The sequence below is a fragment of the Arachis duranensis genome, chromosome 4, assembly GCF_000817695.3.
Source record: "Arachis duranensis cultivar V14167 chromosome 4, aradu.V14167.gnm2.J7QH, whole genome shotgun sequence".
Classification (NCBI taxonomy): domain Eukaryota; kingdom Viridiplantae; phylum Streptophyta; class Magnoliopsida; order Fabales; family Fabaceae; genus Arachis; species Arachis duranensis.
This window is the reverse complement of record NC_029775.3, coordinates 97,318,060-97,331,381: the sequence shown is the minus strand read 5'-3', so window position 1 is coordinate 97,331,381 and position 13,322 is coordinate 97,318,060. Positions and strand designations below refer to the sequence as shown.

The window sequence follows — 13,322 nt, the reverse complement described above, 5'->3', positions numbered from 1 at the left end:
CTGCTGCCATTCATCCAACTCCTCAATTACAAAGACCTTTCTACCCTTATCATGATCTTCTCCTCGTGGCACCTGTGTCAACATCTCTGCCGCCATGTCCCAACCTAGTTTCGAAGATTCCTCTCTTCCTTCATCAGCTTTGTTGTATCCTTCTTCAAAGGCAACTCCCCCTTTTGTTACCGGTCCTGTCTTCTGCAAAATATTCACCTCGGCTACACGACTTTTTCCACGGTCGATGTACTCCTTCTCCAATGGACGGTTACTATCTTCATCCTCCTTATCCTTTTTCGCCTTAACGTCAATGTGCCTTCTGTACTTAGCCTCTCCCACAAAGATCTCTTTTCCCCGTAATCGCATTCGGTTCATCTCTTTTGTTGCTTTCAAAGCCCCTCCTTTTGTCGTGTACCTTATAAAACCAAAAAGTGAATTCTTCCATATCTCTCCTTACGTGACAGGTATATGTCGTTTATCCAGTCTGTCCACTTAAACAGATGAAATAATTCTTTTTTCGACGCATCATCAGGTAGGTTATCCACAAAATTGTAAAAGAGTCATTCTCCAATCGTCGATACTCTTCTCGATTCCAAACCCACGGATCTCTTACGTGATATGGTTGCCTAACTATGTGCCATCTTGTATTTTCCTACCCCCATCCCTCTCTCCCACGATCTCTTGTTGAGATTTTGAATTTATATACTTATCATCCTCATTTAGTTATAGTCACCATGAAATTAATCAATCAACTACCTAAGAACTTCATCAAAACTCAAATGTAGTTTTCATAAAAAAAGCGAAAAGAATGGAACCTTGATGCCTTTGAAACTGGTGGCAGAGGCAGAGGTGGAGGGAGAAGGAATGGAGTCAGAGATAGTGGCGTGGACGAAAAATAAGGTAGCAAAGCCAAAACACAATGCACAGGCTTGGTCCTCCAGCCTACCGTTAGTCAAGACAGAGGAGGAATTTTACAAGCTGGCGGACCAAACCCGTCAACAAACAAAAGTTACAAAACACGTTAATTGCCAACAAACTACCAGTGTCAAAATAGATTCAACTGTAAAATAAAGGTAATGTACTACCTAGCCCAAACAAAGGTCGAAGGATTAAAAGAGGATAAAGTTCCGTTTTATATTAAACTGACTCCGCAAGCTGACCACAAGCCAATCCTGTGAAAAATCGAAGTTCAGCTCCATTATAAAAGTCCAAAGATGAGGGGGGAAAGGCCAACAAATTGCTTCAAAGAACTCAAATTTTAAATTGAGATGCCATTTTGGTGATGTGAATTTAAAATCAAGCACGCTGGTTGTGTTTAAATGATCATTACCAATCCATATCCATTTATTAAATCCTTAGCTAGTAGCTACAATCCATTTTTTCCTAAGAAAGCAAATAGACAATGAAAGCCTCGAATTCAAGTAGTGACAAAATTTATGAAGTGCAACAATGCAGAGCCCTGTTAAATCAAACATATTGAAATGAAACACTCAGATGCCCTGCTCAAGCATTGCTCGCACCCTCATTGGAAGACCATAAAGCCGGATGAACCCAGCAGCATCGGCTTGATCATATATCTGCCCACTCTCGAATGATGAAATGTCTTGCCTATACAAGCTGTAAGGGCTCTTCCGGCCAGTTACGGAAACAGAGCCCTTGTACAATTTCAGAGTCACAGAACCTGTTGTGGTCTTGGTTATGTTCTGCATGAAGGCATCCATGGACTCGCGAAGTGGATCAAACCATCTACCGGCATACACCAACTCTGCATACTTAAGGGCCAAAGAATCTTTGACTTGAATCGTTTCTCGATCAAGTGTCAAAGACTCCAACTCACGTACTGCAGTGAATAGGATGGTTCCACCAGGAGTTTCATAAACTCCGCGACTCTTCATACCTACAAGCCGATTCTCAACCATGTCAATTCGGCCAATTCCATGCTTTCCACCAATCTCGTTGAGCTCAGCAAGCAAAGTTGATGGTGAAAGCTTCTTCCCATTTACTGAAACAGGTAGTCCTGACTCTATCCCAATTTCCACATATCTGCAAGACAAATATGCACGCTTTCAAAAATGTAGAATGCAACCTTTTTTTAAGCAAACTTGGAGTCAATATATAGAAAGCCAAATCACAAGACAAGTGCATAGATTACTCTGGTTGATTTGGAGCATCCTCTGGAGCTACGGACATCATGTACATATCCTTTTTAGGCTCGTTAGCTGGGTCTTCCAAAATATCACCCTTCAAGAGTCACAAATTGCATTAATCAGATAAACAGCATCATGTCATTTCCATAATATAGTTTTGGATTTATACTACATAAAGTGTAAGTTAAGGAAAATTGACAATTTACACTTTAATCAACTGAAAATACATCATAGAATAAATGTCATGCTCATGATTCAAGTTGGTTATTCACATGCTCTAGAGTAGTAGCCAAATTACCTTTTAGAACTTGTTTCATGCTTTTAGAAAGAACATGCAGAACAAGGACACGGATGAAGGCATACATAAATAGTTGGAAAGACTAGTTTACAATCCTGGAATAGGTATGATAGTGGAGTTTAATAGTGAGACATGCAGCCATGAAAGAAATTTGAATGTAGCATTTTCATAACTGTGAAAAATAAACAACTGGCTCAAAGTTTGACATCAAGATACATTTCTTCTCTATCACCCATCATAATGACTATATAACATAGACAATGCAAATCCATAACTTTGAAAATAAAAGGATAATTGATCAATGATATTTTGACCTAAGAAGTTTTCAATGGAAAGCATAGAGCCAAAAATAGTGACAAATCATTAGACATAGCTAAACTATAATGAAGGTTAGAATGACGACAACCATAAACCTACCTCATGACTAAGGTGCCAGAGGTTCCGATCCCTGCTATAGATGGATTTCTTTGTCACAGGAACTGGAACGTTATGCTTTTTGGCATACTCAATAGCATCTTCTCTCCCTGTAATATCCCACTCCCTCCATGGAGCCACCACATTCAGCTTGGGGTTCAGTGCAAAGAAAGTAAGCTCAAATCGAACCTGTATTAATTATATATGAATGTGTCAGAAGATTTTTTAATAAAAAAAATGCGGCATAAGAAAAAGAAAAGATATGAAGTTTTGGGAGGTAATGGAGTAATAGTAAGACATGCCTGATCATTTCCTTTTCCTGTACACCCATGGGAGACAGCATCAGCTCCAACTTCTTTTGCAACATCAACCATGGCCTATCAATAAGAAGGTACAAAAAAATATAGTCTTGATTATTCTTCTTCAATAAAAGAGTGACTATTTCATTGAAAACTAGCATGATAAATGGCAATTGAAGAGATAACATTTGAAAATGCAAGCTGGAATACTTTTGCGATAACAGGGCGAGCCATTGAGGTCCCAAGCAAATACTTCCTCTCATAAACTGCACCAGCTCGTAGGCAAGGGAATATATAATCTCTAACAAATTCCTCCTTCAAATCCTTTACCACTAATTGAGAAGCTCCACTGGCTTTGGCTTTTGCTTCTAAACCTTCCAATTCTTGTAAACCCTGTCAAAAATATATTTGTCACCAGGCATGCAGCTATTAACAATAAGCTGGGAAAAGTATATTCTTCTAGTCAGAAGTTCAAAATCTTAAAGCAGTTTTTCCGGATAACACAATATAACAAGAGTCTTAATTACGGAAAAGTGAAATCTTAAAGTATTTTCCTGATAACACAAGATAACAATAGTCTTAATTACAGAAAGTGAAATCTGATTCATCACATACTTGGCCAACATCAGCAGTGAAGCAAACAACTTCACATCCATAATTCTCTCTGCAACAACAAAAAAGCATATAATAGGATTCTATTAGATCACAATCATAATTGACATGGGAACCTACTCTAATGTCTTAAAAAAGATAAACATTCTTTTACAGAGTGAGACACAGGAAACTAAGTTTTGTCTCTATCTCCAAGCATTTATTATTCAGAAATCAGAATATATAAGGTAGAAAAAAAGGCCTATCTAGCAAAATTGCAAAATTTTAACTGAAGTTCTGTATAGAAACTGGAGAACAAAGCAACAAGTAATAACTGTACCTCAGCCATGGAACAATGACTGATGTGTCCAAGCCACCACTGTAAGCCAGGACAACCTTATTCAGTTTTCCACGTAGGCCACTTCCCTTCTCCATTTCAGAAATTCCCGTCTTTGTCTCACTTTGTAGCACGGCTTTTATAACTGCAAATCAAGAGAACCTCATTAGCGTTGCAGACATTAATTTCAAATGTCGAACAGCTCTAAATCAAGACAAGCGATGATTATCTCCTCCAATGAACTCATGCATTTTCTACATAAATTATTCAGCTGCTAAAAAGCCACAGTAACCCCATTAGAAACCTATTTCTCTACATCTGTCATAAAATAACCTCTTTAATGAATGCTGATGTTCAAAATACAAGTGAAAATGGAAGTTACAATGCCAACCGATGAACAGTTTTATATTACTTGTCATTACTTGTCAATAACTAATAAGATCTTAAGTCTTAACCGGCAGACTCATTCTATCATTGAGAAACGATAGCAAAATATAAGTTCTTTAAGCCAAGTTCACAAAATAAAGGGCAGAAAAACAATGCCATCAATTTAGAACCTTAGATTAAGTAATCTCACCTTGAAGCTTACTGGCACCAACACTTGTTCTTGGCCCCCACTATATAAAATTCCAACAATAAGTCCATATTTAAGCCGTGTGTATGTGTGTATTTCAATAAACTTGGAGCAAAATTTTGGCATAAAAATATCACCTTTTTAAGTGATGATGGCCTTGCAGCCTTCAAGAAATGACTCGGTTGATGCAGTAGCTGCTCTGCAAACAGAAAACAAAATTACAAACAGTTAGTGTGCATACTTCGGCGTGTTTCCCATAATCCTCCATAAATGAGAAAAAGTATATATAAAATGAGTGTCGATTAAAAAGATAATAAACAAAAAAAAGTGAGAGAAAAAAATGACATGCATAAATTGTTGTTAAATCCCGAAATCAACCATGATTCATGTTCCTTCTAACATTAGAATGAAGAATCAAAATGGAAAATGAAAGAGAAACCGAAAAGGATACCGGTTCTGGATGATTGAAAAGAAGGAGAAGAGAGTGTAGAGGAATATGAGAATGCCTTCAGCTGAGCCATTGTTGTTGCGGCAAAGCAGCGATTTATGTAAAGAAAGAATCAGTAACTGACAGTAATATCGAGTCACGGGTAGGGCTAAGGGTTCTTGTACACCACTCGCGCCTCCTTTTAATAATGCTACAACTTTCTATGGCTGAGACATCAAGTCACAACTCACAAGTGTGCTATTAGTATTAGGGAGCAGAGTGGTAGTGGAGGTCAAATCAGTGAAATCACCAAGGTTGGTTCCAAAAACCGAATCCGTGGTAAGGAAATAAAAACGCCTTTTGTTTGTGGTTTACTGTATTAAAAGTTCTAACAAAGATCCAACTAATGAACTAAAATAATTTAATTATATAATAATATGAACAAAAGTATAACTATGTTTTAATATAAGATTAAAAAATATACAAATTAAAAATATATCAAACAAAATTTTATAATTTCATTCAAGTATATCCATAAGAATTAATTGAATCTTAGTTCCTATTTGTAGCCTAATAATATCACTGAGGTAGCGTTTATTTTTGGGGCAGGACACGGAGACATGGACAACACTTGTTTAAAAAGTGTTTGGGAGCACAGTGAACATATTGTCTCCGAGACAATTTTTTATACTTTTGTGTCCACTCTTTCACGAAGGACAATGATGGACACGGAATTTGGAAGAGTGGACACGGACAATTTTATAAATTTTATTTTTTTTTCCACTGTTACCCCTTCTTATTTTTCCTATTGCGTTGTTCAGAGATTTTTTTTTTCTTTTTCTTTCTCTATCTCTTTCTTTTCTAGGTACTCTTTCTGTGGAATTTTGTATTGGAGGTAGATAATTCTTTTCTTTTTATCATTTTACTTCAATACCATTTTAACCTTATATTTAAATTAATTTTTTATTTAAAATTAATTTGACTTATTAACTTAAACAAAATTTTTTATTAATCAAACTCAAATTTATTTTTTTTGTTAATCTTAACCATATGTATTCCTACGTATTAATAATAAATTTTAAAATAAAATAATTATATTTATAAATTTTATTTTAATATAAATACTAATATATTTTTTATTAAAATTTTTTGTCTCTTCAAATATTTTTTTCAAGTTCCGTACGTACTCTCATTTTTTATTAAATTAATTTATATTGATGTAGAAAATTTGGAATCACAGGGCTATTTTAGTTATTTCATATAATATTTTAGTCTTATCCATGTGTATTCAAATATAATACTAGACATTACATTAATGTCTTGTCCATCGTATCCAAATACAATACACAAAAGATAATTTTTAGTGTCTTCATCCTATTATCTCTGTTTCAGTGTCATATTCTATCCTGTCTCTACAAACAAACGCAGCCTAATATATAAAGTTAGACACGACCAGAAATTGGATTAGAACACCAACTTTCGTGGTAATTACCCGTTTAAGAACTTTAATAAAGGCCAAGACTTTTATGTGCACAAATAACTGTACTCAAACAAATGCTTATGTATATAATCAAACAAATAGAAAGAATAATCGGCTAAATTTTTTAGTAATGAAAAAATTTTGTGTAATTCAGTACTATAGTTAATTAATGTATTTTTTATATAGATTTTTTTATTTTAAATAATAAATCGGACTCACATATTTGAAAAATCTAAAGATTTAGAGTTTAGAATTTAGGATATAGTGTACAAATTGGATGATTCGATTAGAATAAAATTAAATTTTTTTGGTATAAAGCAAATCGAAAAGTCTAATTTGCATGTTCAAAAAAATTTTAAAACACAAATTTAACCCTCAAATTTCTATATTTAGAAAGTTTTAAAATAAAAATAAATAAATCTTACCCTTAAATTTGTAAACTTATAAAAAAAATCACAAATCTAACCCTGAGATTTGTAATATCCATACAAAATAAAAATACACCAAATTTTTATATTGTTAAAAAACATTACTTGCATTACAACAGAAAAAATAAAAAGCGAGAATAATCACCATATTTAAAAATTACTTGGACGGTGGTTTGGTAAATCGGAGCCGACGGTTCTAGCAACAAATTTCGGGGATCCCAAAATTGGATAGGGGCCCACCGCACTAAACAGCCTATTAGACGCGCACACATCGAACAAAGGAGTTTTGGCAGTAGTAGATCCTCTGCTGCCAGAGCAACCAATCCCCAGAGCAAGTAAACTATCACGCTCTGGGGACCCAAATTTGAAGCGAAAAAGCGAAGCTTGAGAGCTACGAAGACGAGACCAAATAAGCGAACAAGCTGTTGTGAGAAGCGTAGCTCTGAGTAACAGCGCAGCCGAGAGAGTGAATATGAAATATACACTTTTGAGGACTCCGAAGTACTTCTCAAGAGTACTTCGAAGCGAGCTCTGCGTCAAGGAAGAGAACTGGACGGATGATAGCGAAAGACGATACTTGCAATGTTCTTTCGACGCTCAAATCAATGAGTGGACAAAAAAGTGGAGAGATTAGGATTAGTGTGCGTACCTATGATGCACGAACACTGAAACGGACACGGGACACGACACAACACGGGACACGTCGATACGCAAATTTTAAAATCTTACAAGACACGGGGACACACATACATATAAAATATAAAGTATTTTTAGATAAATCGTAATGATATTTTGATATTTTATTGATATTAAAAAATAAATTTCTTTTTTAATTATTTTTAATGTCTTATTTTAATTATATCAAGTATTTAAAATATTTTTTGTTTTAATAAATAATATATACTATATCTAAATTTATTTCAAGAATATATATTAAGAATAAGACTGGACAATTGACACGTGATGGTATTTAGATGTGTTCAAAAGTGTCCGAAAAAGAATTATTTTTTTATTAAGACACGATTGGACATAACAAATACGCGTGTCGAACGAGTGTCGATGAGTGTCGTGTCCAAAATGTGTCCGACACGCGTATACGGCAACCTAGCGAAGTGTTCGTACTTCATAAGTGTGTACTTTTGAGGAGCTTTAAGACCCTATTTATGCCGTTAGGGAGTGGCGTCGTAAAATTTGGATTAGATTTGTTTGGGTGAGTTTTTAAGAAAAAATATTTTTTCTAGTTATCTTTTTTTAAAGATCTTATAGAAAAATAAAAGTATTTCTATGTTTAGATATCTTATATAGAAAGATATTTTTATCTATCAATTATGTTTGGATATAACAATATAAAAGTATTTTTTTGTTTATTTATTTTGTGAAAAATATTTTTTTATGATTTTTTAAGAAAAGATGTAAATTATAGTTTCTCAAAAAAGATATTTTTTAATTTTTAGTATTTTTACTTTGACTATTAAAAATTTATTAAACACGCTAAAAAATAAAAAATAATATCTTTTTTATTAAAAATATCTTTTTTATCAATTAATGACATCCAAATAGATACTAAGTTTGAACCTAGACGGAGTCGTACCCCTTGGTCTAGTCGGGAGTCGGATCCAGATCACACCAAAATCATAGATATATTATATTATAAAATTATATAGAAATACAGTGTAATAAAAAACAACTTTAATAGAAAGGAAAAGTAAGTTCCAAGGCTTCATCTCTCTTCAAAGTTCACAGGCTCTTCGAAAATCAAAAGCACTAAGTGCAGCAGCGGCAACGATTGACTGCGGCATTGCGAGCTCTCTTTCGAAAGTGAATCTATTACGTGCTTTTCATATCTCCCATAAAGAGTATGCAGTTGTTATTGTTTCTTGTCTTCCATTTCTGACATTCTTCATCTTCTTTATGAGTTCTAACCATCATTGCCAAAAATCTAAATTTGATTGCAGCTCAGGAATTTCAATACCCAAGTTTAGCCATATCATCCATGACTTTTCACGCCGTACCAAACAATGGCCGACAGATTCACTTTCCTCTTCGCAGCGATGACAAGTTGGTGATATCCTCTGGATTCTTGTATAAATTCCTACATTTACTGGAAGCCTATTTTGCATAGATTTTCAAAGGAATAACCTAACTTTCGGTTGACATTGTAGGTCCCAAATAAAATTCTAGAGTCTCTTCATTGCGAATTGAGTTAGAAGGTGCTCTAGAGGGGGGGTTGGTAAAACTAAAATGCCAAGGAGTATCCTGATGCTATTGTATAATTGCCCTTCTTCTCTCTGGGCCAGGTTAGTAAGTCTCTGTCTCCTTCAATTCTTGTCTGTATTATGGCCTAAGCAATTTCTGGACTAAATTGTTGAAAAATTAGTTGTTGATTCCATTTTTTCACTATAGTCATAAGTTGTTCAACCCATAACCATTGCGAGTCTAGATTAGGGGTATCCATGGTTAACAGGAGAGGGAGATTTTTAATCTATAAGTCCTCCATAATCTTTACTAAACTACTTCTTCCTATCTTCCATTTGACACTCTTTTCCAAAACTTTGCGGCCTTCTAGTAAACTCCACCAACCCTAAAAGGGGTTGGTTCCAACCTCTGCTCTAAGAAAGGAGGAATACCCGAAGTATTTGCTTCTGTACACTTGATAGATTAACGAATTAGTTCTCATTGGCAATCTCCATCCTTGTTTTCCGAGCATAGCTAGATTAAAGGCTCGCAAGTCTTTAAACGCAAGGCCCTTAATTCTTAGGTCTGCAAATTGTGCTCCACTTAATTCAGTGCATTCTTCTCTCCGAATCTCTTTGTCTCCACCAGAATTACATGATCATCTTGTGTAACTCTTCCACTAGTGAATTCGGCAACTTAAACCAACTTAGAGTATATATATACGCACTACAGTTGCAACTGCTTTAACAAGCACTTCTCTACCATTCACCGACAAAAAGATCATTTCCAATCTTGAAGCTTACTTGAAGCTTTGTCTTTAATGTAGTTGAATGTAGCTTTTTTTAATCTGTGTATCATCGAAGGTAAACCAAGGTACTTGTCTTGGTTTCCTACATTTGGGACCTGAAGTATGGCTGTCAAGTTCTCTCTAGTGTCAGTAGGGGTGTTGCGACTAAAGAAAATCGAAGATTTATCTCGATTGATCACTTGTCCACTGAGTAGAGAGTAAGTATTAAGAATAGCCATTAGGTTCTGATAATCCTCCACAGAAGCTCTGCTAAATAGTATAGAGTCATTAGCAAAGAATAAGTGAGTAAGCGTCGGGCATCTACGGTTGAGTCTCGAACCCATGATCTAAAATAACCATGAGGTTGTCCTTCCACAGTAACAGAGTATGAGATTGTCGTCACACATTCCTTTAGCCACTCCATCCACTTCTTGCTAAAACCCATTTTCTCTATAGGGCTTATTTAGGCGCCATTCTCGTAAAAGATCTTTTTATAAATGATATTTTTTTAAAAGATGTTTTACAAAAGTAAAAGTGATTTTACATTTAGATATCTCATGTAGAAAGATCTTGTTATCTATTAATTATATTTGGGTAAAATAAGATAAAGGTAGTTTATTTATTATGTGAAAAACATCTTTTTTTTAGGAAAAAATATATTTTAAAAAAAAGATGTAAATTGTAACTTCTCAAAAAATATGATTTTTTTTTCTAATACTTTTACTTTTACTATTAGAAATTTGCCAAAGACACTAAAAAATAAAAAAAAGATATTTTTTATTGAAAAATATATTTTTTTATCGATTTAATGACGCCCAAACAAGCACATAATCACCCAAACAAAACTCCATTCTACTTTGTCATATGTCTTGATCATGTCTAACTTGAGAGCAAACTCCTATTCTCCAAATCTCTTATTCTTCAAGAAATGCAAAAATTCACGAGCAATTAAAATATTATCACTGATAAGCCTTCCCTTTATAAAAGCGCTTTGATTAATACTAATCACTTTGTCCATAACAAGTTGTAACTTGTGCACTATTATCTTTGAAATAATTTTGTAAAAAATATTGTTGAAAATAATAGGTTTGACTTGTTTCATAGAGTTAGTATTAGCTACTTTTGGAATTAAACAAATGTGCATATGATTAAAAGCATGTAGCATATGTCTCTCAGAAAAGAAACTAACAACCTTGATAACATCGATTTTAATTGTCTGCCAAAAGAATTGGTAAAACTTAGCAGTGAAAACATCTTCTACCGAAGCTGATAAAGGATTAATAGAAAAGACCTCCTCCTTAATCTCCTTGGTAGACACAGTTATTGTTTTAGTTACTTGTTGTTTTAATTAATAGATTGATGTTTCAGTTCCTGCAATTTAATGTAATATTCATATGCTTAAGGAATCTCCCTTCACAAAGTAGCTTGATTGTTAATATTTACTAATATAGTATTTATGCCATTAACTTGAATAGGCCAATTGATTGTTTTATTATCCATTGTCTTGTTTCTATGCTTCTATTGTGCAGGTAGCTTTGATCAAATTTATTGCTTGTAAAATTATAAATAATATTTCAAATATTGAGAATGCATTCCTAATTATACTTATCACAGATATAATCTTTGGGAAATTTTCTTTTTGCTTTTTCTAACTTGTTACTTGCTTTAATATGTCAGATATGTTGAATAGTATTATACTTATCACAGTACCTTTGTTTGATCCTTTTTTATGCTACATATGTTGCCTGCTTTTGATGCATATGGGATGCTTGTAGGCACCATTTTGAATCTGGTCGACAAACTTTGATTGAGATAATTATTTTTGTTTGTCTGGTCCCCGTTGTTGTTGATGCTTGTGTGAAACTTTGGGTAAGTAGATTCTTAAGCGGAGATCTACATAGTGAGGTGAAGTTGGCATAGATTATGTTGAAGTTTGTTGCCACCATGGATGTTGAAGCATTTTTACGATAGAGGTCAGGTGATTTAGTGTTGAATTTTCTACCTATATTTGTGTACGAGTATCCATTCGAGCAATTTTTGAGTCTGCCAATTTTTCATGGTTAGTTTTTAATATTTTTGATGGTTTGTTATGTTATCTAAAATGTCATTGTTATGAAAAAAAGGAAATTTTTGGTGAATTTGAGTTTATTTGGCTATAGAGGTCGGAAGTGGAAGAATCGGAGAACTATTCAGAGGAGTCGGTTCGTGCTCCCAATCCAATCGAAGATCTCCATGTTGATGGTGAAGGGAGTGATGTAGGCGAGGAAGGGAGTGAAGGATTTGAATGTTATGAAGGTTTTGAGACAGAGTCAAAGATACATGATGAATTTGGGGATGGGTTCTATGACAACTGGGAAGAAAGGGCAACTGATGAAATTGCTGATCTAGATTGTATGAATCTGAAGAAAATCACAATGGAAGAGATTAAAAATCTCTATTTTTCAGATCAGGAAATAGCTTTTTTATTCTACAACTTATATGCGAAAATAAATGGGTTTGCTGCTCGAAGGTATAGGTCTCGGCGTAATCTAAATAATGAGTTGACACAACAATCTTTGGTATGCTTCAGGCAGGGCTTTCGGAAGGAAAGAATATGTGATGGAGTTGAAGTTGCTGATCGAAAACCCAAGCCAAAGCCAGAGAATAGGTGTGGTTGTGAGGCAAAAATGTGCGTCCATGTCAACAAGGATAGTGGTGGATGAATTGTAACATACTTCTAGGAAGTTCATAATCACAAGATGCTTGAGGACACATTTACTTTCATGCTTCCAGGACATAAAAGAATGAACTCAACAACAATTGATCAAATGAATATGATGTTAAAAGTCGGCATCAAGACCCCACAGATTTATGCATCATTTGTGTAGACAGCAGGCGGGTGTGAAAATGTTCCATTGTTGAAGAGAGACATGTACAACAGAATTGACAAGTAATGGAGGGTTATTGGTGGGGATGCAAGTGCGTGCCTTAAATTGTTGCAATGTAAGAAAGTAGAAAATTCAGAAATGTTTGTTAGACACCTAGCGGACAAGGAAGGTTGTTTGGTGCATTTGTTTTGGTGTAATAACTGTAGTCAACTGGATTATGAAATATTTGGGGATGTATTAGCATTTGATGCGACATATCGTAAGAATAAGTACATGTGTCTGCTGGTGGTTTTCTCGGGGGTTAATCATCACAATCAAACAATCGTGTTTGCTGCTGCCCTTGTTGCAAATGAGACCGAGGAAACATATAAGTGGCTATTGCAGCAATTTTTGGAAGGCATGAAGGACAAGGCACCCGAATGTGCCATCACTAATGGTCATGGAGCCATGAAGAAAGCAATTGAATCAGTTTTTCGAAATTCATATCATCATCTGTGTGTATGGCAC

The 13,322-nt window shown here is 34.6% G+C and overlaps 1 protein-coding gene across 1 annotated transcript; it reads right to left on the bottom strand.

Moving 5' to 3' along the window:
• Nucleotides 1–1,300: 1,300 nt before the first annotated feature.
• On the bottom strand, nt 1,301–5,356 carry LOC107485112 (argininosuccinate synthase, chloroplastic). Its single transcript, XM_016105634.3, has 10 exons — nt 5,103–5,356; nt 4,789–4,850; nt 4,655–4,694; nt 4,081–4,222; nt 3,765–3,813; nt 3,360–3,542; nt 3,153–3,227; nt 2,854–3,039; nt 2,144–2,232; nt 1,301–2,034 (listed from the first exon to the last, which is right to left on the bottom strand). The coding sequence occupies exons 1-10, from the start codon at nt 5,170–5,172 to the stop codon at nt 1,482–1,484; spliced, it is 1,449 nt and encodes a 482-aa protein (XP_015961120.1). The 5' UTR covers nt 5,173–5,356; the 3' UTR covers nt 1,301–1,481.
• Between the last annotated feature and the right edge of the window lie 7,966 nt (nt 5,357–13,322).

Bases quoted from the DNA above. Each gene is read 5' to 3' on its own strand.
- LOC107485112 (XM_016105634.3), bottom strand. From the start codon at position 5,172: ATGGCTCAGCTGAAGGCATTCTCATATTCCTCTACACTCTCTTCTCCT. The intron at 4,223-4,654 runs GTGAGATTACTT...CTTGATTTGCAG, and splicing joins TGGTGCCAGTAAGCTTCAAG to TTATAAAAGCCGTGCTACAA. The intron at 2,233-2,853 runs GTAGGTTTATGG...TGACTCTTGAAG, and splicing joins TCTGGCACCTTAGTCATGAG to GGTGATATTTTGGAAGACCC.